This window comes from Hemiscyllium ocellatum, chromosome 17, assembly GCF_020745735.1.
Source record: "Hemiscyllium ocellatum isolate sHemOce1 chromosome 17, sHemOce1.pat.X.cur, whole genome shotgun sequence".
Classification (NCBI taxonomy): Eukaryota; Metazoa; Chordata; class Chondrichthyes; order Orectolobiformes; family Hemiscylliidae; genus Hemiscyllium; species Hemiscyllium ocellatum.
The window spans coordinates 29,104,192-29,126,209 of NC_083417.1; the positions used below are offsets into that span (position 1 = coordinate 29,104,192).

General features: G+C 37.0%; 1 protein-coding gene across 3 annotated transcripts in view; it reads left to right on the plus strand.

Annotated features, from left to right (window-relative positions):
• Window positions 1–19,303, plus strand: part of LOC132823913 (ataxin-1-like) — a 44,959-nt gene extending 25,656 nt beyond the window's left edge. Inside the window, exons 2-6 of one of the 3 annotated variants that reach the window (XM_060838025.1) lie at window positions 5,165–5,266; window positions 5,752–5,825; window positions 8,173–8,219; window positions 9,375–11,232; window positions 13,095–17,205. In XM_060838025.1, coding sequence (XP_060694008.1) covers window positions 9,478–11,232; window positions 13,095–13,580 — 2,241 coding nt within the window. In that variant the 5' untranslated portion in view covers window positions 5,165–5,266; window positions 5,752–5,825; window positions 8,173–8,219; window positions 9,375–9,477 and the 3' untranslated portion in view covers window positions 13,581–17,205. Of the gene's footprint in view, window positions 1–5,164; window positions 5,267–5,751; window positions 5,826–8,172; window positions 8,220–9,374; window positions 11,233–13,094; window positions 17,206–18,468 lie in introns of those variants that run through there. The other 2 variants (XR_009645611.1, XM_060838026.1) reach the window with 2 other exon arrangements.
• The last annotated feature ends 2,715 nt before the right edge of the window (window positions 19,304–22,018 follow it).

The following is a 22,018-nucleotide window of genomic DNA, read 5'->3' on the forward strand; positions in this document are numbered from 1 at the left end:
TGCTAAGATTTGCTTTCCCAAAATGCAGCACTTTGCATTTATCTGAATTAAACTCCATCTGCCGCTTCTCAGTCCATTGGCCCATACATATCTTAAAATTCTTGCTATGGCGTTACATTGTTTCATTTATACTGTAGTATACAAAGGTTTGAGGGGCTTCTGTCCTGGGAGACAGGAGGTGAGTTAAAACGTGCAAAGTGCTGGCAGCTACTTCTGATGCGATTAAGAGTGTCTGTCTGGTCTGCTTTCATAATTAAGAGATATTAGTTTTTTTGTCTTTTAGGTTTAGTAAGTGTGAGTAAAGCCTATGTGCTTTAGATAAGTTAGAAATTTTATCTGTACTTAATAAAAGAATAAAGGCTATTAAACTGATTACCGCAGCTGATTTGAGGTTTGTTCACTATTTACTAGTGTGAGTTTCATTCTTTCATGAAATTTCACTTAAACCTTGTTTTGATAGTTTCTTAAAGGAATAATGGCCCAGTTAAAAATTATTTAACAACATCGCTGCACATACTAATTGGGGAAAATGTATGTAATTCATTCAGATCCAGGAGACTGTTGATGAGGGCTGATTAATATTATAATATTTTGTGGAGAAATGATGACGGGTCTGGTATTGTTCTGTACTCTACGCTTATTCAGAGGTAGCAAGGGCTGATAAGGTATGAAAATGCAGTAAGGGAAGAAAGGGTTGTTTTAATTTGGTGTATCTTAGTTCGTAAGATTTTCTATAAAATGTGGTTTTGTAAATGAATGAATGAAACAGTGTTATAGTAAGCAATGGGTTAATGAAGGGTTATGAATGAATGAACGGGAACCAGCTATTAATGAATATAGCGAGCTGGTGAGTGAGTTAGTAAAGATAATCTAAAACACACTACATCACAGTTTCGAATGGGCACATTTTAAAAATGTTTTTGTTTAGCACGTAATTTTGTAGAACACATTGGGAGTGGTAAAGGAGCAAAAAGTTGTATAAATTAACATTTCACTTGACATGAAGCAGCCTGAATCTTTTGAATGTTGTAACACCAGAAATGGATTATAAATGTGAAGCTAATACTGTGTATCTAAATGAACAGAAGAAACAGGTTGAGCACATTGTCTTTTGTATACGTGTGTGAAGTAGAAGTAATGATTTGTGTGGTGGTTATAAATCTCTGGTTTGCGGGAGATATCCTTTATCATTCAGTTGCTGGGCACTGCTGTTTGCAGACTCCCATTATCTCCCATAATCTGAGCAATACCGTTGCTTTCCATTATCTATGATAATGCAAATGGGGGTTGAAACAATATGAAGCCTAGTTATATATAGTTGATTCTCTGAATTCCTATCTTTCAAAGGCAGTGAAATTGGGCTGCCCGTTATAATTGTCAACTTGCCTTATTTAAAATGTAGCTGCAAATGTGTTGCTGGTCAAAGCACAGCAGGTTAGGCAGCATCTCAGGAATAGAGAATTCGACGTTTCGAGCATAAGCCCTTCATCAGGATTCCTGATGAAGGGCTTATGCTCGAAACGTCGAATTCTCTATTCCTGAGATGCTGCCTAACCTGCTGTGCTTTGACCAGCAACACATTTGCAGCTGTGATCTCCAGCATCTGCAGACCTCATTTTTTACTCCTTATTTAAAATGTAAGCAGCCTGCCAGTTAACTATTAATCAGTAATTGGTGCATTGTTCAAGGCACTGCAATGGACAATCAGTCAGCACTCTCCACTCAAGTTGTATAAATGTTGGTTTTCTCCTTGAATTGGTATTCTTGCAAATTGTATGAGTGCACAATTGAAAGCCTTGACAAAATGTCTTTTTTCTAGCAGTACATCAGCACAATTCTGTTGCCTGCTTTGCTTGATCTCAGCTTATTTAACATTCCCAGATTGGACTTAGTCCCCTTCTTGATTTTTAACTTGATAGCACCATGAAAATAAAAAAAAATAACCCAAAATGATCTCCCACCTAATAGATAAAAAAATGAGAATTTGACAATTATGTTAACATTGGCATTATTATTGTTGGCATGGGCAATTTACATAATTACGGACTTTGGCAGTTTCATGCCGAGTTTCTTTATTTTTATTGCCACTATTGTTCTTTCTATTTAATATCAGAATAATCTTGAAACACCTAATGCTTCATTACATTAGTTTCGGGCTTTTCTTTCCACATTCTTCATACCTTTTTTTCCTCTGTTATCTCCTGTTGTCAACTCTCCTTGGGTAGAATTCCAAATATGTAATTTTCCATTTAGTATTTTATCTGACATACTTTTAACACTTTGTATGTAGACACTTGTCAGTAAGAGTTGAATTTGAAAACCCTATCCCATCTGTTCTTTTATAATTTGGATGTTATCATGTTAAAGTACAGATTTGAGATGGCCCAGGGAATCCCTTATGGACTCAGACCTGTAAGCCTTTCATGGTTCGTCCTGGAGATTGTACTGTTTGGTAGTCTGGAATGAAAACCTCTCACAGTTTAGTTTAATTTTAGTCTTCCTCTTTATTTACCAATAGCATCACTGTTACAACATAACGCTGATACCTATAAGCCAGGCTAGCTAAGGTTCTAAAACCAGCTCTTCCTTTAAGAACCCTTGCAGGGTACTCTCTCCTTCTATCACAAACAGGCTTCGTTTATATAAAAATTTACAAAAGCACTGCATGTTCTTAAATAGACAGATAACAGTGGAAAGACATTAATTCGTAAGGAAGAGAAGTTAATTGACAGGTCTATGTGCGCTTAACCGATCACTCCTACAGGGCCTGAGCCATCCATCAGGTGAGAAAAACAAAGCCAGCTGAGTCAAGCGCTTGTTGGTGAAATAAGATCCTATCATAAAGAAGTACCAGTCTAAACTAAGTAGGAGAGGTCATAAGGTAAACTTGTACAGCTCGCATATAAGAGACCATTGTTTTACAAAATGGCTTCTTAGCGATGAGGACAAACTTTGACCATAAAATGGCTTCCTGACAGATTGTGTCAGAATCTTTTCAATGTTAGGTTTAGAATAATTTTTAAGCTAGGAGCAGACTCCTGCTTTTTATCTTCAGCACAGTATTATTCTATACCTGAGGCTGAAATGTTACCATAAGGTTGTATTTTAAATGATTCATTAGTCTCGAATTAAACATGCTTTCTTTTCAGGGTTGTGATTCAAATTCAAATAAGACATAAGATCTGACTAGTTAGTGTTAACAGTGGGGCAGTAATGGTCTGTAAGAACAGCAAGTAAGTTAAAGCTTCATCAGTATTACCTTTTACAGAATTTGCATTTCTTAATCAGCGGTGGCTACTCAAAATTATCATTAAGTCCCAAAATGCAATTAAATTCAAAACATTCAATCCATCTCTCTCTCTCTCTCTCTCTCTCTCTCTCTCTCTCCCTCCAGTGTCCTTTTGAACTCTCGGGTCAGGGACTGTAACAGAAAAATGTTTTTCCCTCTGTGTCTGTGTAGCTTGCAAGGGTAATAAGAATCCATTATAACAGACAGAACCTGACCGTTTATTACAAGGCTTTTGACATGCCTAGATGATCAAACACTGTCGTTAATTTCACAGAGTGAATGTTATCACTCGGTGTCCTGTTTACACAGATTCATTGATGTTAAGGCAAATGATCTTAATTGTCTTGGAGGATCCTGTTATCACTTGGTGAGAACAGATGTTTTTAACTTCTACACGTCCTGGGTTCCCCTTTTGTGGCCTGATGCCTCCCTACCTGTCCTGTTTATTTTCTAATGTGCAGCAAATGTTCTATGACTCAGTATTACATTTATCCTAAATGTTTAAGGACAAGTTTTAAGGCTATAGACTTTCTCAATCAGTTCAACTATAAATTTAATGATTAAATTAGTCTTTTTTCTAAACAAAAGTAACAATGCAAATTCTGTGGTGTTTGCCAGAGTTTTAATAACCAGTCTCCACAATTGCATTTACTTTTTGGAAATACTATTTCCTTTGATTCTTAAACTGACAATCACAAATTACACTTTGGTCTGGCACTTCCTCCTTCTTCCAGTACCTCACCTGGTTCCAGCTCTCTCGCTTCTCATTTGAAATCTTCCATCCTGCACTGCTCACCCAGATACTATAGAGCTTTTCACACCGATACATCTTCACTACTTTTCTCTTCAGTTTTTGCACCAAGATCCTCTCATTATACGTGATTTCAATCTCCAGCTCAACTTACTATGCTCTCTTTCTTCTGCATTTGCTGCATTCTCATCATCCCTTAATTTCTCCTTCAATCTTGCAATTCATATTAACAGACTCAGCTCAAACTCTAAGATTCAGCTTCCCAAGTCCTGTTTACCTATTTTACCCTTGTTCTACATTAGTTCCAGGTTAAGCAACACCTTGAGATGAATGATTTGGAGATGTCGGTGTTGGACTGGGGTGTACAAAGTTAAACATCATGCAACACCAGGTTATAGTCCATTAGGTTTAATCAGATGGCTGATGAAGGAGCGGTGCTCCAAAAGCTAGTGTGCTTCCAATTAAACCTGTTGGACTATAACCTGGTGTTACGTGATTTTTAACCTTGCGATTAAAATTTTTATCCTTGTTTTTAAACTCCTCCATGGACTTACATACCCTGCGCTGTTATTTTTTCCAGACTGATAGCCCTCCAAGATATTTATGCTGCTTCAATTCTGACCTCTTTAGAATTCCCCATTTTAATGCTCCACCATGAACAGATGTGACTTTAGCTGTCAGTGGTCTACGTACAAGCATTCCCTCCTTTTTAAAAATAAACCTCATTTCTAACTGCTTTAAAACAATCCCCAAACCTCTTTGACAATATTTCTGCTATCTGCCATGATATTGCTTTTTATGACCTTTTGCTTTACATTGTTCTGTGACGTTCCTTTGAATATTTTATCATGTTGAAGCCATTATAAAAATACAAACTGTTATTGATCGCTCCACACAGATACACACAAAATGTAGTCATCATTGCACCACTTAAGCATTGTTTGATTTAAATGCTCTTAAAGTTTGAAAGCAATAATTTTAGAATTGTATTCAAAGCTGTTTTTCAAAATTCGAGTGCAGATGTCTTTGATATACTATTAAACTTCACTATAGTTTTACTGACAATACATATTAATATACACCTATAATAACAGAAACATTTTACTTTTTCTTTTCATTTTTAGGATCAAGGTAGAGGTCCCCTTGCTGGATACTACTTTAGTTGATAATGGAAAGATTGCCATTATGTTAGCTAATTATAAACTATGGAAGGTGTAATATGTGAGGTAATTCATCCTTTTGTTTAATATAAAGTCGAGTAAACTGTTGAAATTGTGTGCTTATTGTTTAAATACATACTATAGAATCCCTACAGTGTGGAAGCAGGCCAGTTGGCCCATCATGTCCATTCTGGCTCTCCAAAGACCATCCCTCCCAGCCCCTCCCCCACTACTCTATCCCTGAAACCCTGCATTTCTCATGGCTAATTTACCTAGTCTGCACATCCATGGACACTGAACATTTTAGTATGGCCAATCCACCTAACCTGCACGTCTTTGGATTGTGGGAGGAAACCGGAGCACCCAGACGAAACCCATGTTGCTACAGGGAGAGTGCAAATTCCAAACAGACAGTCACCCAAAGCTGGAATCGAACCCAGGTCCCGGGTGCTGAGAGGCAGCAGTGCTAACCACCATAATGCCCCAAGAAAGAATATTACTTGCATTTAATCTATATTACTTGCATTTAATCTTTCTTCTGCTCATTAAAGGTGAAAGATGTCAGTGTTCGGAAACACAATACTTCTCCATTTTGGGCACTCGGTGTCCACAGAAACACTCGCAGGTAATTTTTTCCAACAGTCTTGGTATATGTAGATTGGACATGACTGAAGTTTTTGGCTCAATTTATTCCCAATTGATAAGATACAATTAGGCAATGCCAAACATAACTATTCATCATTGTACAGTTCCCTGCTAAAAGCGGGTTGGTAAAGTACTATCATTCAAAATACTGTAAAATGGGATAAAGTTGAATTAAAACAAACTTAATCACATTTTGCTACAATTAATAAAAATTCAAAACATTTTTGTGATATTAAATCTTTAATTGAGAAACCATGCATGTTAGTATATTACTGGAAAAATAAGCTAGTTTAAGCCTAGGTAGTGATCCAAAGATGATGCAACTCCAGTGTCAAGTCATACAATTGAGTCTTAACTGCCCTATGAAATGGCCAAGCAAGCCATTCATGACAACCTTCTCAAGGGCAGGAGGGTTGGGTAATAAAGCAAAACCACATTCAGTAAGAGAATGAAAACTAATATTCAGTCTCTCAAGTTTACTGGTGCTTTAATCTTAAACATGTGTGCTGTGTCAAAATTCTGCCTTTTTGGCATAGATGCAGTCTAATGAAAATTACAGCATGCAAAGTAGTAGAGATCTGAAATAAAATGGCAAGTGTGAAGAAACTTAGCAGGTCTGGCAGCATCTGTGGAGAGAAAAACAGAGTTAATGTTTTGGGTCCAATGAGTTTCTCCAGCACTTCCTATTTTAAAAGCATACAAGCATTCTATTGATTCTCGCAACCGCTGGTAAGTTGCTTTAAGTTCATACAATTGTTTAAAGTTAATGCAAGAAAATAAATTGACGGATTGGAAGAGTTTGAATGGTATTTTCTCTTAGTGGAGACCTAGAATTTTAATATGAAAATTATACTTTGCACCCATAAGTCTCTGCCTCTGCAAAACATAACATAAATGTAAATATCCTCATGATTTACACAGCAGACCATTCCTGTTCAGAATGCATAGGATAAGATCATTTCTGGAGTTTGAAAATTTTTTGACATTGGACTGCCTAACCCATAGTTTGTGAACTGGAACACCATAGATATCACATCAGTTTTTTTAGATTAGATTAGATTAGACTTACAGTGTGGAAACAGGCCCTTCGGCCCAACAAGTCCACACCAACCTGCCAAAGCGCAACCCACCCATACCCCTACATTTACCCCTTACCTAACACTACGGGCAATTTAGCATGGCCAATTCACCTGACCCGCACATCTTTTGGACTGTGGGAGGAAACCGGAGCACCCGGAGGAAACCCACGCAGACACGGGGAGAACGTGCAAACTCCACACAGTCTGTCGCCTGAGTCGGGAATTGAACCCGGGTCTCAGGCGCTGTGAGGCAGCAGTGCTAACCACTGAGCCACCGTGCCGCCCACAAGCCACCGTGCCGCCCACAAGCCATCGTGCCGCCCACTGAGCCACCGTGCCGCCCACAATATAAATATTTATTGAAGACATAAAACAGTGATTAAACCTTAAAAAGCAATTAAACACACCATATCTTTCATGTTTCTGCTTCCAAAGTACTGAAGTAAAATGATGCTGGTGAAAGCAAAGGAATACTCGTATCTGTTCCAACCAATTGATGTGTCCAAGCAATAGATTCCTGACTGGAGATGTTACAGTGTAGCATGTATTGCTTGATGTGATTATTAAATTACAAAGGTGACAGAATGATATATTCAATAGTTTTTCCATTTAAGGCAGAATCAAATGATGTCAGGTCAGAGAAAAATTGTTTCTAATGTTGGAGATCCAAAACCAAAACAGATAATGTTGTAAATACATAACAGAACAGTCAACAACTATAAAGTGAAAAAAACAGGTTAAAGTGTAAGGGGAACGGCAATATCAGAATTGGAAATGTATAGACAAATGAGCATTTTAAGTTTGGGATAAGGAAATCAGCAGATGCTCCAATGATGGAGTTAATAAGTTGCACGTTCACTAAGCCTTTTAATACATACTCAGGCAATGGAGATGTACAACGTGAAAAATTTCCAAAGAGGTACATGGGCAGAAAAAAAAACCAGACAATTCCAACATTCACAAAATTGAGAAAAATTGGGAGCAAAGGCTAAAAAAAGTTAAGTCCCTACAAATATAGAAATTCTCTCTGCAATTGTGCGCTGATCATGTGTGGCTCATGTTAACTTGTTCCCAATCTGACCTCTCTGGAACAATGAAGAACAGAAACAAAGAAGCTTGCTTGAACTCCATGCAAGCTACAGGAACAGCATCTAATTTTTATACAGGGCACTCCTCAGCCCTCTGGTCTGAACTCTGGTTGCAGTAATATAATACCTTGCTTATCCCTTTCATTTTTTTTTTAAACAGAAAGTGATGCTAGTAATGTGAGTGGAATTGTCAGTATCAAGAAGAAGGTAGGTTGGTTTATATTTCAACATATAAATCTTTACCAGAACATGCCATTGGCTTAGTTTTGTTGTGTTTGCCTGTTTTTATTTTCCTTTGGGCTCTTGCCAGTATTTCCTATTTCCATTTCTGACTTCCTGGCAGTTGAGTCTTGATAATTGATTTCAGTGTGAGTAATCCAATTTGGGACTAAGAAAAGAATATACAATATTTTTAAAAGGTGAATGATTAATAAATATAGATAGTCATAAGCACCTTGATGACCTTGGTGGCAAATCATAGAGAATTAACATGAAAGTATATATCAAACAATTCAAAAAGCAAATAGTACATGAGCCTTTATTGCCAGTGGGTTGGATTATAAAACTAAGAAGGTTCTGCTGTTACTTGGCTTTCAAACCACACCTGGAGAACCAGTTTTTATTATCTTACCAAGGAAAGATAAGAAGCAGCCTTAGAGGGCATGCAGTGAAGGTTCACTAGAATTAGAGGCCTATCCTATAAGGAAAGAATGGACCAATATTTTCTGAAGTTGAAAAGAATGAGATTTGAACAAACATTTAACATTTTTGAGAGGTGATGGTATAGATGCTGAGAACCTCTTTCGCCTGCTGGGAATCTAGGTCATGACCTTAGGAAAAAGGGTAAGCCATCTAAGGCTGAGATGAAGAAAAATTTCCTCATGCAGTAATGAATCTCTACGCCATTCCATACAGAGATGTAGATGATCAGTTGATGAATATATTGAAGACAGAGTTCAAGAGATTTGAGTTGAGGGATATGGGGATAGGGTAGAAAAGTTGACATGTGAGCTGTCGTTTCATTTAATATCAGAGGTGGATTGTGGGGCCTATTGCTGCCCCTGCTTTTTTTTTGTCTCCATCAGAGACCCAAGAGGCATCCTTCTAATATTGAGATTCAGGAGCTCTTATACTTGTTATCAGGAGGTTTATGTATGATAAAGAAAGTTTGATAATGGCTTTATTTACAAAAAAAACACTAAAGTAATTTCTGATATTTAACAATGACATCCTTGAGCCTGCTTAGCAACAATAAAGTAAAATATTTTTGAAAAGGAGAATCTCACATTTAAGGAATAAAAACAATTTGTATATAGTATTATTGTCACTTATATATTTTCTGTTTCTTCTCTGACTGATTAGGGTCCTGTCAGCAGGTGGTTTGAGGAAAGTTCTAGAATATCTTTACTCTTCTGCTGACGTTCCTCAGTGATACTTCTGAAAAAATAATATTCCAGAGTACAATATGAAACCTGCTTATGAACGAAACCAAGAATGCCTGCCACCAAAGAAACGAGAATTACTCCAGAATAGTACTGGAGGCGAGGACGTCTTAAAAAATAACACATTGCCAACCAGCGTCACCACTGTAAGCGATGCTGATTGGTCAAGAAGTGCTACTGAAGAGAACGAAACAACGCTGAGATATGGAGTCAGAGCAGATAATGGTGAAAGCTCACCAGGAGTCGCAGTGGATCAATATGGCATGATGTACAAATTGGCTGTACCTTCTGCAAACTATTCACTGAGTCCTCAGCATTCATTGGTGAATATGGGGCATCTTTCAACAGCATACAGCATTGCGTCTCCACTTATTCAGCACCCTGGGGTTCCATACACACCTGTTCATTACACCCAACTACCCCACACTTCACTGCAATTTGTTGGACCTCCATATTCGGTACCATATGTTTCTCATGGGATACTGCCAAATCCGTTGATTTCTTCTGCTGTGGGAATCCCCACCTCTCATCTTTCCCAACTTGTTTCATATCCTCCTATGATGGCTGAGACTAGCACTCCTCCTCCACGGACAGCATCTCCTGCACAAACGTACAATAAAGCCACTGGGTCTCCTGTACACAGTTTGACTCCACAAGGACCACTGCCTCACCTGACAACAGCAGATCTTTCCCAAGCTGTGGCGCATGGTAGGGTCCCGTTGCATTTTCAACCTTCACTATTAACATCATCCTATGCAACCTTTGCTACAGCAGTGCAAAATCCAGAAATGTGTCCTGAAAATAGATATAGCCTGCACATGGCAAAAGATAAAGAAACTTCAGAAACTGTATTGGAAGTCTCGGCAAACCGAAGTGAAGGAACTTCAGATCATCAGAATTATGAGAGACGATCACGGCATGAGAGATTTATAGAACTTCAGGCACCCCATTATGTTGGCAGCAGAAAGGAAATTCCGCTTTCTGCCTCATCGATGGAAAACCCAAGAGCCAGTCCCCACTTTTCTGTTCACCGGGAACCAAGAAATGAAGTTATCTCTCCAGCACAGAGGAGTACACCGGATACAGACCTAGAGGTCCAACAAGTGGTTGGGAGTTTGGGCACTCAAGGGTGTCAGGGTCCTGTGGTTGTTAGAAAAGAAGTCTTAAGTAACAGTAAAGTTTCACAGAATTCATTCAAAAGTCAAGAACAAGTAAAATACCACTCACAGATCATTCCTAGTAAAAACATTGTAGAATTTTGCTCCAGTGAAGAATTACCACGATCTCCCTGTCTGCCTGCTGGACTCAAAAGACAATCATTAGATGGCCAGCGTGGATATTTGCATAAAACAATAATATTAGCCAGTGGGCAGCAAGTGTTAATGCCTGTTGATGCCCCTTTGCGCGAGGAGGATGCATTGGTTAATAATGTTGCTGTAACAACTGAACCCACAATTCAAAGTCATCCTGAGAGGCAGACAGCTTGTGCAGTGGTTCCACTTCCAGTATCTCAATCCACAGTACCAATTCTTCAGCCTGTCCTGGTCCAACAGACCCCACCTGCTCATATTCCTTCACACTTTATGAAAGGTGCAATCATCCAGTTAGCAAATGGGGAGTTGAAACGTGTAGAAGACCTGCAAGCGCAGGACTTTGTGCATAGTGCAGAGATTAGTGCCGGGTTAAAGATTGACTCCAGTACAGTAATTGACATTGTTGAAGGTCAGCGCCCTGGCCATGTCACCCTCCATTTCTCTGTAGGAGAAACTCAAACAAAGGTGAGTCTGCAATTACACTTGCAAGTAATCTTAGTAAAGCAAAAAATGCTGAGCAGAAGCCACAAACCAAATTGTTCCGTTGCTGTTATAATTAATAAAGTTGACAGTCATTTCACAGGTAGCCCAAACATTTGTGTTGTCCCACAGAATTGGTGTTGGAATAGAGTCTAAGCATTTTTGAAGATAAAATGTTTGTGAAATAGAGTCAAACCAGTAAAAGAACAGCAAAGAAGTTAGTTCCACAGTTAATTTTGGAATAAACCCCATGATTCTGAAGGAGATAGCAGAGGACAATGTGGAGGCATTAGTCGTGATCTTTCAGGAATTATTGGAGTGAAAAGGTCCTAGAGAAGTGGAAAATGGCTAATGTAACATTCCTGTTTAAGAAAGGCAGAAGATAAGAAATTATAGGCTAGTTAGCCTGACCAGAGGTTGGACATTAGAGTCAATTATTAAGGATATGATTGCAGAGTACTTGGAAGTGCATGGTAAAATAAGGCTGAGTCGGGAAGGTCATGCCTGTTAGAAATCTGTTAGAATTCTTTGAGGAGGTTAGATAGAAAAGTGTCAGTGAATATCATCTACTTGGATTTCCAAAAGTCATATGACAAGGTGCCACACAGGAGGCTTCTAAATAAGAGCCCACAGTGTTAGGAGCAAGGTACTGGCATGGATAGAGGATTGCCTGACTGGCAGACATTAGGGATAAAGGGTCTTTTTCAAGATAGCAGCCAGTGACAAATGAAGTTCCACAGTAGTCAGTGTTGGGACCACAACCCTTCATGTTATACACTAACAATTTTGAAAAAGGAACGGAGGGCATTGTTGCTAAATTTGAAGATTGCACAAAGATAGGTAGAGGGACAGGTAGTGTTAAGAAGTGGGGAGGCTGCAGAAGGACTTTGACAGGCTAAGCGATTGGGCAAAGAAGTTGCAGATGGAATACGCTGTGGGAAAATGTGAGGTTATACACTTAGGTAGCAAGAATGGAGGCATAAACTGTTTTCTAAATGGGGAAAGGTTCTGGAAATTGGGAGTCCTAGTTCAGGCATCTCTTAATATGAAGGTGCACTTGGCAGTTGGGATACAAGAGCTGAAAATGTGTTGCTGGAAAAGCGCAGCAGGTCAGGCAGTATCTAAGGAACAGGAAATTCCTGAAACACATTTTCAGCTCTGATACTCCAGCATCTGCAGACCTCACTTTCTCCTCCAGTTGGGATACAATAGAAGAGATCGATGCTGGAGATAGCTCTGGTGCCACTACATTTGGAATATTGTGAGCAGTAATGGGCCCCATATTTAAGGAAGGATGCACTGGTGTAGAAGGGTGTCCAGAGAAGCTTTACAAGAATCATCCCAGGGATGATGGGCTTGTCAGTGAGGACACTGGGTCTGTACTGGATTGGGTTTAGAGGATGAGGGGGGATTTGGTTGAAACTTACAGAATACTGAGAGGCCTGGATACAGTGGACATGGAGAAGATACTTCCACTAGTAGGAGAGAGTAGAATCCAAAGGCACAGTCTCAGAGTGAAGGGATGACCCTTTAGAACTGAGATGACGAGAACTTTCTTTAGCTAGAGGGTTGTGAATCTGTGGAACTCATTGCCGCAGAAGGCTGTGGAAGCCAAATCATTGAGTATACTTAAGACCAAGGCCCTTGTGTGTAAGGGGATCAAGGGTTACAGGGAGAAGATAGGAGAATGGGGCTTGAGAAACACATCAGCCAAGATTGAACGGTGGAACAGACTCAGTGAGCCGAATGGCCTAATTCTGCTGCTATACCTTATGGTCTTATGCTTTTATTTCATAATGTAAATGTGTTATGTGGGATTGAGGCATTGTGATTTTTCTCCCATGTAGGTGAGTGTAGAGGTCACCACAGAGCATCCCTTCTTTGTATTTGGTCAGGGTTGGTCCTCTTGTAACCCAGAACGTACTGCACACATCTTTGGACTTTCATGTCAAAGACTCACGGTGGGTAATGTCTGTGTATCACTTGGTGTCCAAACATCTGGCAAGAGCTCTATTCAGCCAGCTTCAACTCCAGTCAATACTATTTCAGTTCATGATTCAAGGACCGTGGGAACATCTGAAGTTGTCTTAGCTCCTCCAGAAGTCTCAATCCATAGAAACTCTGAAGTTAAGAACCGTTCAAAAGACGTGCAGTGTTTGCATACATGTTCTGACAGCATTCCCAGCCGCCTGAATTATCAACACCGTTGGGCCACCGCAGATTTCCAAAGAGATGGCTTTCAGTCAGAGGAGATGAAAAGTTTCTCCCGGCCTTCCTTCATACCACAGGAAGTCAAACTTTCAATTGAGGGACGTTCAAACGCTGGGAAATAATTGCATGAACTCTGCAGGACTATAAATTAAGACAGTTTCACATCTACTATGACAGCCTTATGCCAGTTATACTATGGTCTTGATTGAAATATACTTTGATAGTTTTCATCATGCATTTGCAGCATAGGAGAGATAGGATCTTTCATTGGAACATTAATGGGGAATGTGTGACAGGACAGATTTTTCTTTAATAATAAATGAAAATACTACTAACTATACAAAGCTCATTTTACATAAACATTTGTGTTTCTGACTGAAAACTGGTAAATGCTATATTTTGTCCCCCTGCAATGCTTGTTATGTCTGTAGGTTGGCAAAGTTAGCATGAAAGAAAGAAAAGGTTGAACTGTTGAGGACCCTACAGTAAAATTCTATATATTGTTTTTGAAGTGCATTATATGTGATTAATTAATGATCCTTTTTACCTAAATTTAACTCTGTTCTCAACAAAGCAAATTTTCAAGTAAATTAAATGCTAAATTGATAGTGGCCAATTTCAAGGTGGACAATTGTTTATTTAACTTAACAGGGATTTTATTTGCAAATCAAAAATGTAATTTTGATATGTTATGTAAGGAAATTTCAAAAATCAAGCATTGAAGAAAGCCCACAAGTGTGTTGCCTGGTAGCATTTAAGTGCAAAAGTATACACATTCTTAGGAAGTAATTTGCAAAGGGTCATTGATGCATGGGAGATCTCAATCCCTTTCAGATATCACTAATTTTGTACCTAACAGGACTTGTTGGTTTTAAATCCAGAAAGACTCTTTCATTTTGTCCTTAGTGCATAATTCTGACACTAAGTGACTGACAAAACATTTGACAAACATGGCTCAGTTTCGTATTAATGTCCAATGGACAGATCCTAATTCTGACAAGAGTAAATTGACCTACGTAAGCTGGATTTAACACATGGTCAAATGCTATGTGGATTTTGTTATCCTGGGTTTAAAATTTAAGATATTTAAAATATTATAAATGCTCATGATACAATTAGCGTAATCAACAGAGTAATTCACTTTTCCTTTATATGCTTTAAGAACATTGTTTTGTAACTTTCAAAAAGGATCAAGTACTTTACAGTACTAAGTTCCAGTGTTTTAAGGTTTTGTTTCTTTCTTAACAAGATTAATTTAGGTAAACAGCCGAAGCGGAGTAGCTATTAAAATGTAGGTACTCTGGTGTAACAGTGAGAGAACTCGAACACCCTGTGCCAAGTTACTGATGCGTGAAATTACCCCAATGAATTCTTATGACGATAGAAGTGACATCTTAAGATGTCCTGTGGTAATGAACAAGAGCTTTCAAATTAGTACAATTCTGAAGGGCATACATGTAAATTGGACCTACCTTTATTAACTTTTAATTCTCTTTGCACTTTCTTATTTTTGCAAAATTTCATTTAATATTTAAAATCTGCTTGAGATGCAAGAGTGATTTAATTAATTACATTAAACAGAAATGGAAACAAAACTTCAATTAAACTAACTTTAAAACGCCAATCCACTTTCACAAGTAATGAAAAGCAATTCGGTCTGTCTGCATTCAGTGACAGTTTATGCGTGGTCAAATGCAAAGAAATGCTTCCACTATGGGCCACATAGATATATATAGTTAGATTAAAGTCATTTGAGCAAAAGATTAATTAAACTGTACAGAAGTGTGCTTTTGGTATGCTACTCTCTTTACGGTGTGGTGTTCATGTTCTGTGCATGCAGTTTTGCTTTTTTTAAAAGTTTATCTTGTGTCCTAGTTTCAATTTTTTATTTAAACAATCCAAATTTGTCATGATTTTAAAAATAATTCTGTTGAACTGTGTGGTTCAAATCCTCTTGCAATGGACTTCTCGGATATACAGAGAGATACTGCAATGATTATTTATTGCATTGCTTCAAAGGTTAATATGTTCATGAAAGTAGAAAGTTGCAATATTCAACAGTGTAATTAAAAAAAAACAAAAATGATAGATAAAGAAAGAATTAGGCTAAGGTAAAGAATGCCTGAGGGATTCCAGTGTCTGTTTCTGAGAATAGGTGGTGCATTATTCTGAAGTGTGGTTTTATTCTTTTGATGACTAGGAACCCCAGTACTATATGACTAATTACACACAGATGATGTGGGAAGAATATTAGAAGGTTAGCCTAGTGTACATTGTATTATCACCTCGCACTTTTAAATTATTAGTGTTCATTAACTAGATTACCTAACAGACTTTCTGATATTGCTGTGTATACGCATTATCTTTTGTCATGTAATTACTTGCATTAATGCACTTTGACAGTTTAAACAGAAACAAATCTGATTATCTGAAATTACCAAAATTAAAACAAAGTAATATGCAATTAATGAAACAGATTTTTAAAAATGTAATATTGAGAAACCTCCACACAATATGCTTCATGTTCAGTTAATTAAATATGATTCTTCTATTCATTTTCTGAAACTATGGGTATATTTGTGCAGTACCATGAGAAACACAATGTGTTTAATCACTAGTGGACAGGACTTGCCAACATTCATGCACAGAGCTGTGAAAACCATCAAACCTTGTACAACTTAATAGATATACCAGAGCTGACTTCTGTATTTTAAATTAACTGTTGCATTCTTAGTAATGTGACTCTGATTTTCTTTTCCCTCACTTATCCAGGGTTAAATTACATTGCAGCATAACCTGAAACAATGAGTGTTTAGCAACTTAAAAAGAAACTTTTCTGTAGGCATTTTGTTGGTTGAAGGACTATATTCTTGTGCTGAAAAGCATCTTTAAATACAAGACTTGGCATATTTACTAGTACACTAGTAATACCCAAGACCGAGGCTAATTTTTATCATCTAGGAGTGAATGCCATTGTCAACTGTGGTACTTGGAATCTCTTTTGAAAAAAATCTATCCTAAGTGTTGTCACTGGAAGTCAATGACTGCCCAGACCATGCAGTATTTATACATTAAAACATATTTACAATTTATTTGGAAGTTGCACTTGCTAAGAACTGACATGGGGAGGACATAAAAGGGAACTTTATAGGTTCAGGAATTATACCAAAGTTCAAAGGTTTTTTAGCAGGCTGTTCTGGGTCTAGTAATGTTTAAAAATCTTTACTTGCGTAAAATAGCACTGGGTCTAAAAGTACAAATCTGAGCTGTAGCCAAATCCCACAATACAAATACTCTAATCTCTGGACTAGAAATTGCTTCGCTTATAATCCTTATCTGCAGTAACTGCAGCTTTAATATTTTTCTTTTGAAATTGAATCAACAATTAGTAATTTAGAACATTGATTATTAAAATCAGTTTGTATTACATCACAGATTACTAAATTCCATATCAACTTAGTTGCATTATTGTCATGATTCCTACCATATAGATTTTTCAAGCCTTTTGGACCCTATCCATTAAGATGCATTCTAAACAAAATATGAGGGGATTTTAATTTGCTTTGCGACGTGTTACCTGGTGTGATACATTTTTGTGCACGATTACCTACTGTCTCTTCTACATTTATAAGAATATTTGAAGAGTTGGATAGAAAGCTCTTTTTCTTTTATACTAGAACATTTTCAAATTCACAAAATTGCCAATAGAAATAGAAATAAGTTTTACTTGTTAATGACATAATTTGTTGGTTGCATAATATATTTTAATGTTACTTTAACAAATGTTAGTATTATATATTTGTGCTATAGGAAGTTTTTATGCATGAAAGTTTCCTTTCAGACTACTTGATCAAAAAAATACAATTTAGTCACAAGTAGGAAATCTTGTTTATGTATTTCCTCTGTTTGTGTTAGTCTGTCAGCATGGTCAGTATTCACGTGCAACGTTGACAATATCCCTTTTGAAGCGCCGAACTTACCTGAATTTGAAAACTCCCCCCACATAAAAGTCTGTAGTGTTTTCTGACATTTAAAATAAATTGTTTGTACTTTAAATGCTCAAAAATATGTACATTATGTATATCTGTATAACAAGAAAGTTTATTCAAAGTGCTAAAAATAAGATTTTTAAAACTAGACATCTGTTTGCTAATACACCTTGCCAAGTATTTTTTTTAACCTGTGTGAAGAATATAAAGGTAACACTAATTACTGTTTTATTTGTTTAAGATTTCATAAAGGGATGCTGACAGGTTTAATTTTTATACATTTTAATTAGTCTGCGCAGGTCAACACAAGCGAAGACTGTCTTTAAAACTTACAGAACTAAAATATTGGCTTAAACTGTATTTTAATGTTAGTCAACATATACTCTGTACAAAACATAGACAAAAGACTATGGTTCAGCAGATGGCTAATGTTTCAATAATCTATAGAGTTAGCACTAGAGGATTTAATGCTATTTTAAACATTTTAAAATAGTGCAGTTTTTCATAGCTGATTTTTCTGGAATGTGATTGCTGAGACAACGTGTATTGTTAAATGAATACCAGACCTGGAATGGGGAGGAAAAAAAATTCCTGTTTTGTTTCAAAAGCTGGGTTTTTGAAGTTGACCAGTAGCCTTCATAACTGGCATTTATTTCTGGAAAACAAAGTCACTCACAGCTGGCCGCTGAGATTCTCTCAACCTGATGGCTGTGAACTCTTTGAATACTGAATCCCATTTGTAGCTTTTAAGATTTGCACATTTTTTTTATTTTGAGATTTTCAGTAATTATTTTTAACACTGTGGAGTTTGTAATTATGTTCACACTATTCTTGGACTATTTTCAAATAAAGCCCTCGCAGTTTTGATAATTAAAGTAAAAACAAAGTACTAGAAATTCTCAGCAAGTCAGGTGGCAGCTTCGCATTGTTGACCTTTGGTCAAAACATTAACTCTGTTTGTATCTCCAGAGGTTCTGTCTGACCTTCTGAGTATTTACAGCATTTTCTGTTTTTATTTCAGATTTCCAGCATCCACTGATTTATTTGGTTTTACATTCAGTAAATTAGGTTCCTCAGCATAATCTGTGGCAGACATGGATTCAGGCTACAGAATTGACCATCATGCCATTTAAGCTTGTTGTCTACAGTTAATGAATTAAAACTCTCTCATTAGTTGTAGGATTTGATCAATACCCGTCAAAATTAGTACCAACATTTGAAAAGTTTGTTGACAGAACATGTTTACCAAGACATTCCTCCTTTTTATTGTGTTTTTAAATATTATAGGAATTGGTTTAGTGTGCATTAACCTACAGTTGCTACATAGGGAAAATAGTACAAATGCAGGATCCTATTAATTTTAGATAGGTGTTTCTCACAGACATTTGGTGATCATTTTACGGATTGCAAATGTCATTGTAAAAATTTTAATGTTTTGAACCTGTTCCAAAGCCTGAAAATGATTCTTTTGTGTTGGCTTATCCTAAAATCAATACTAAATTCTAAATATTTATCAGCTGGTGAAGCACATTTGTGGTCAGTTTGCTGACACAACATTGTCTATAGAGCTTTATCTGTAGAAATTATCATGGTAAAAGTTTTTTCATAGGCCAATAAAAAGATTAAGGATTGCTTTTATTACTTTTAGTTAAATGGGTATTGGTCATCTTCTAAGTGTTAGAATTACTGCATTCCTATCAGAATCCTTGAAAGCATTAATCTATATCGTGTGTTTTTGTAACCATTTTTTCTAAAAAAAATTAAAGTTTTAGATTTGTATATTTGTATTTTTGTGGCATTTTATGCTGTTTAATGTTAATTTTGTGTACTGCAAAAGAAAATGTATTTTTATTGTCAAGCCTAACTACTTATGTATGATTGCATTAATTTGTTGGTATGTAAACACTGCATAATATAAACTCTACATTTTACTTTTGTCTTGGTAGTTTTTGAAAAGGCTCATTAACTGCTCAAAGTCATTGCGTTTGCCATTAATCTTATTTAATCTTTCAGATCAATTTTTGTCTTTGTTATGGTTGTCACCTACAATGACACTGAAATCAATCAATCAGTTTTCTTTCGCATTGAGCACCTTTTCTTTTCTAATTGGTTACTTTCTAACTTGCTGCAACATGTTGTACAAAATTCTTTGCTAAATCATTGTGCTAAATTATTTCTTAAAGAAACAGTCCCATGGTGGTCTGTCATTGATCGAACTAGAAACCACAAATGTACATGTTATCACAAATTGCATGTGTTTATGAATATTTTTATCTAAATGAGCCTTAAATTCAGATATTTCATAAGTACATGTCCAGTAAGTCAATCTCTGATAAATAATTTTATTTCAACTCTATTATATGGTGCATAGTGTGACAAAGGAGATAAATGTTATTGAAATATGGAGGGCGGTCTATGAGAGAGATACTTGCTGTTGTCCATGTGGAAGAGCAAACAGATGTCCTGTTAGGTTAGGGCAAGTAGAGAGGGAAAGTAAAAATTTGTGGAGAGCAAAAGTTGAGATTTGGATAGTACCTGTTTAAGAGAGAGGTCCACTTTTTGATCAGAAAAAGGGACAACTGGGAAATTACGGTTGTTGGCGAATTCTGCCACTTAACAACTAGTCTGTAGTAAAGAAGCGCTAGAATGAAAATCTTGAGAGAAAAATTGTCAGTCTTTATGAAGTTTGAATTGTTGGGAAATCTGAACTCCCAGAAGCATGTGGGTGATTTTGGGTCAAATGGGATGTTAAAATGTACAAAATCTCAAATGCAAACTGAAACTATCTTTGAATCCATTGACTTCTTAGTTAATGAAGCCAGTACGGGGCTCTGGGCAATCTACCAGATGGGAATTTTGAGAATATGTGCAATGCCTCTTCCAACTATAATACTTGCAACATTACAACAAATAACATTGCCTTGGGAAGTCTGATAAATAAAGGGAGCTAAATACTGACATTCATATGACATGACTCATTTCCATCATCAGCAATATATCCTATTGGCTTGATGTGAGCAAACTGGTGGTGGTAAACACCACTTGTGTTCCTACTGCATGGTGAACAAATGGCATGGGCCCTTTTATGAGTTTGTCAAAGAGTTCAATGCTAAAGCATCTGGGATTGAAATATGTATAATGACCAGTGATGGTAGATTTGACTGTGATAGGCTAATTAGTTGACCATTCTGTTTCAGACTTAAATTTGAGCACAGGATAGAACTCGTTAGACATGCAAGTAAAGTCTTACATTTAGCTGTACATATACCAAAATTGTCATCTATATATTGGAAAATATGCAAAGTTAGATGTTATGTCCAAGAAATATTTTTCATATAATCCAAGAAACATGTTTTGAGAATTGGGGCTAGTGTGGATTCCATGACAACTCCATCTATTTGGGCATATATGGTGGCCAGTCTACCTGAGATTACTTTGGATGGGTAACATATCTCAAAGTTTGAGTAACAGATGAAACTAGCTGTTGAATGCTACATGAATGCAGTAGCAACATGAGTGGTGCTCACCACTAATACACTACTGCTGTCAAACCAAACAATGTCCTGTAAATTGTACATGTTTTAGTGCTAGTTTCATGCCAGGTATCTAGGCTATACACTTCAAGACTGATGAATCCTATCAAACAGCATATCCCTTTGACTGACTGCAACAAACAATACACTGACCATACCCAACTAGGACATACTTGCAAAATGTGCAGTTTAGCATCCATTAGATGTGATGCTGTAATTTGACAAAATTTGCTGGATAAATCTGAGTGTACAAAATATTACACTGACAACTAATTTAGATGGTTAGTCATGTTTGCAGTGGAGCATACTTACGTGCTGTGGATTTGCTGAGAAACCCTTTAGGTCCCTAGCCTAAGTTTCTGTTTCGTCCGATGGTTCTTGCTTCAGGAAACAGTTGCTCCTATTTTATGCAACTAACTCTCTCAGTAGCGAAAAACAAACCCAACTGTTATACCTCGCAGTTTTCTCCCTAGTTACCCTACAGCCCATTAATCACTTCACTTCAGTTTAAGGCTTATACAATACAGTGGTAGTGTCCCTTTCAGAGATGTGTAACAATATCTCTGAACAGATTGATTGGGAAGTATCTATTCTGAGAACAATTGTATCATGATGCTTACCAGAAAAACAGAACCATAGTCCTGGCTCTACACACTAACTACTGCAACCACAGAACTACTGTCTGGATCTTCCAATCAATTTAACAGCTGCCTCTTTCAAACACTTATCTCCTTACCAATGGGTGATGAAATGTATTCATCCATCCTTTGATGTTACTGATATTGCAAGGACCTTACTCCACACCAAATTATTGTGGTTTATACAGCCACTTCAACTCTTGAGGTTCAACAAATTTAAAAACTTATTTACAAGTATTTGCTGGAGGTACACTTACAGTGGCAGTGTTTCTTCAAGGTTTTACTCCGAAACAAAGTAGACATGGGAATTTATAGTTTTAATATTCATATTTCTTTAAAATGTTCTTACTTCTGGTCACTGTCCATTTTGTCATTGATCACTTGCATCATGTACAGGTCA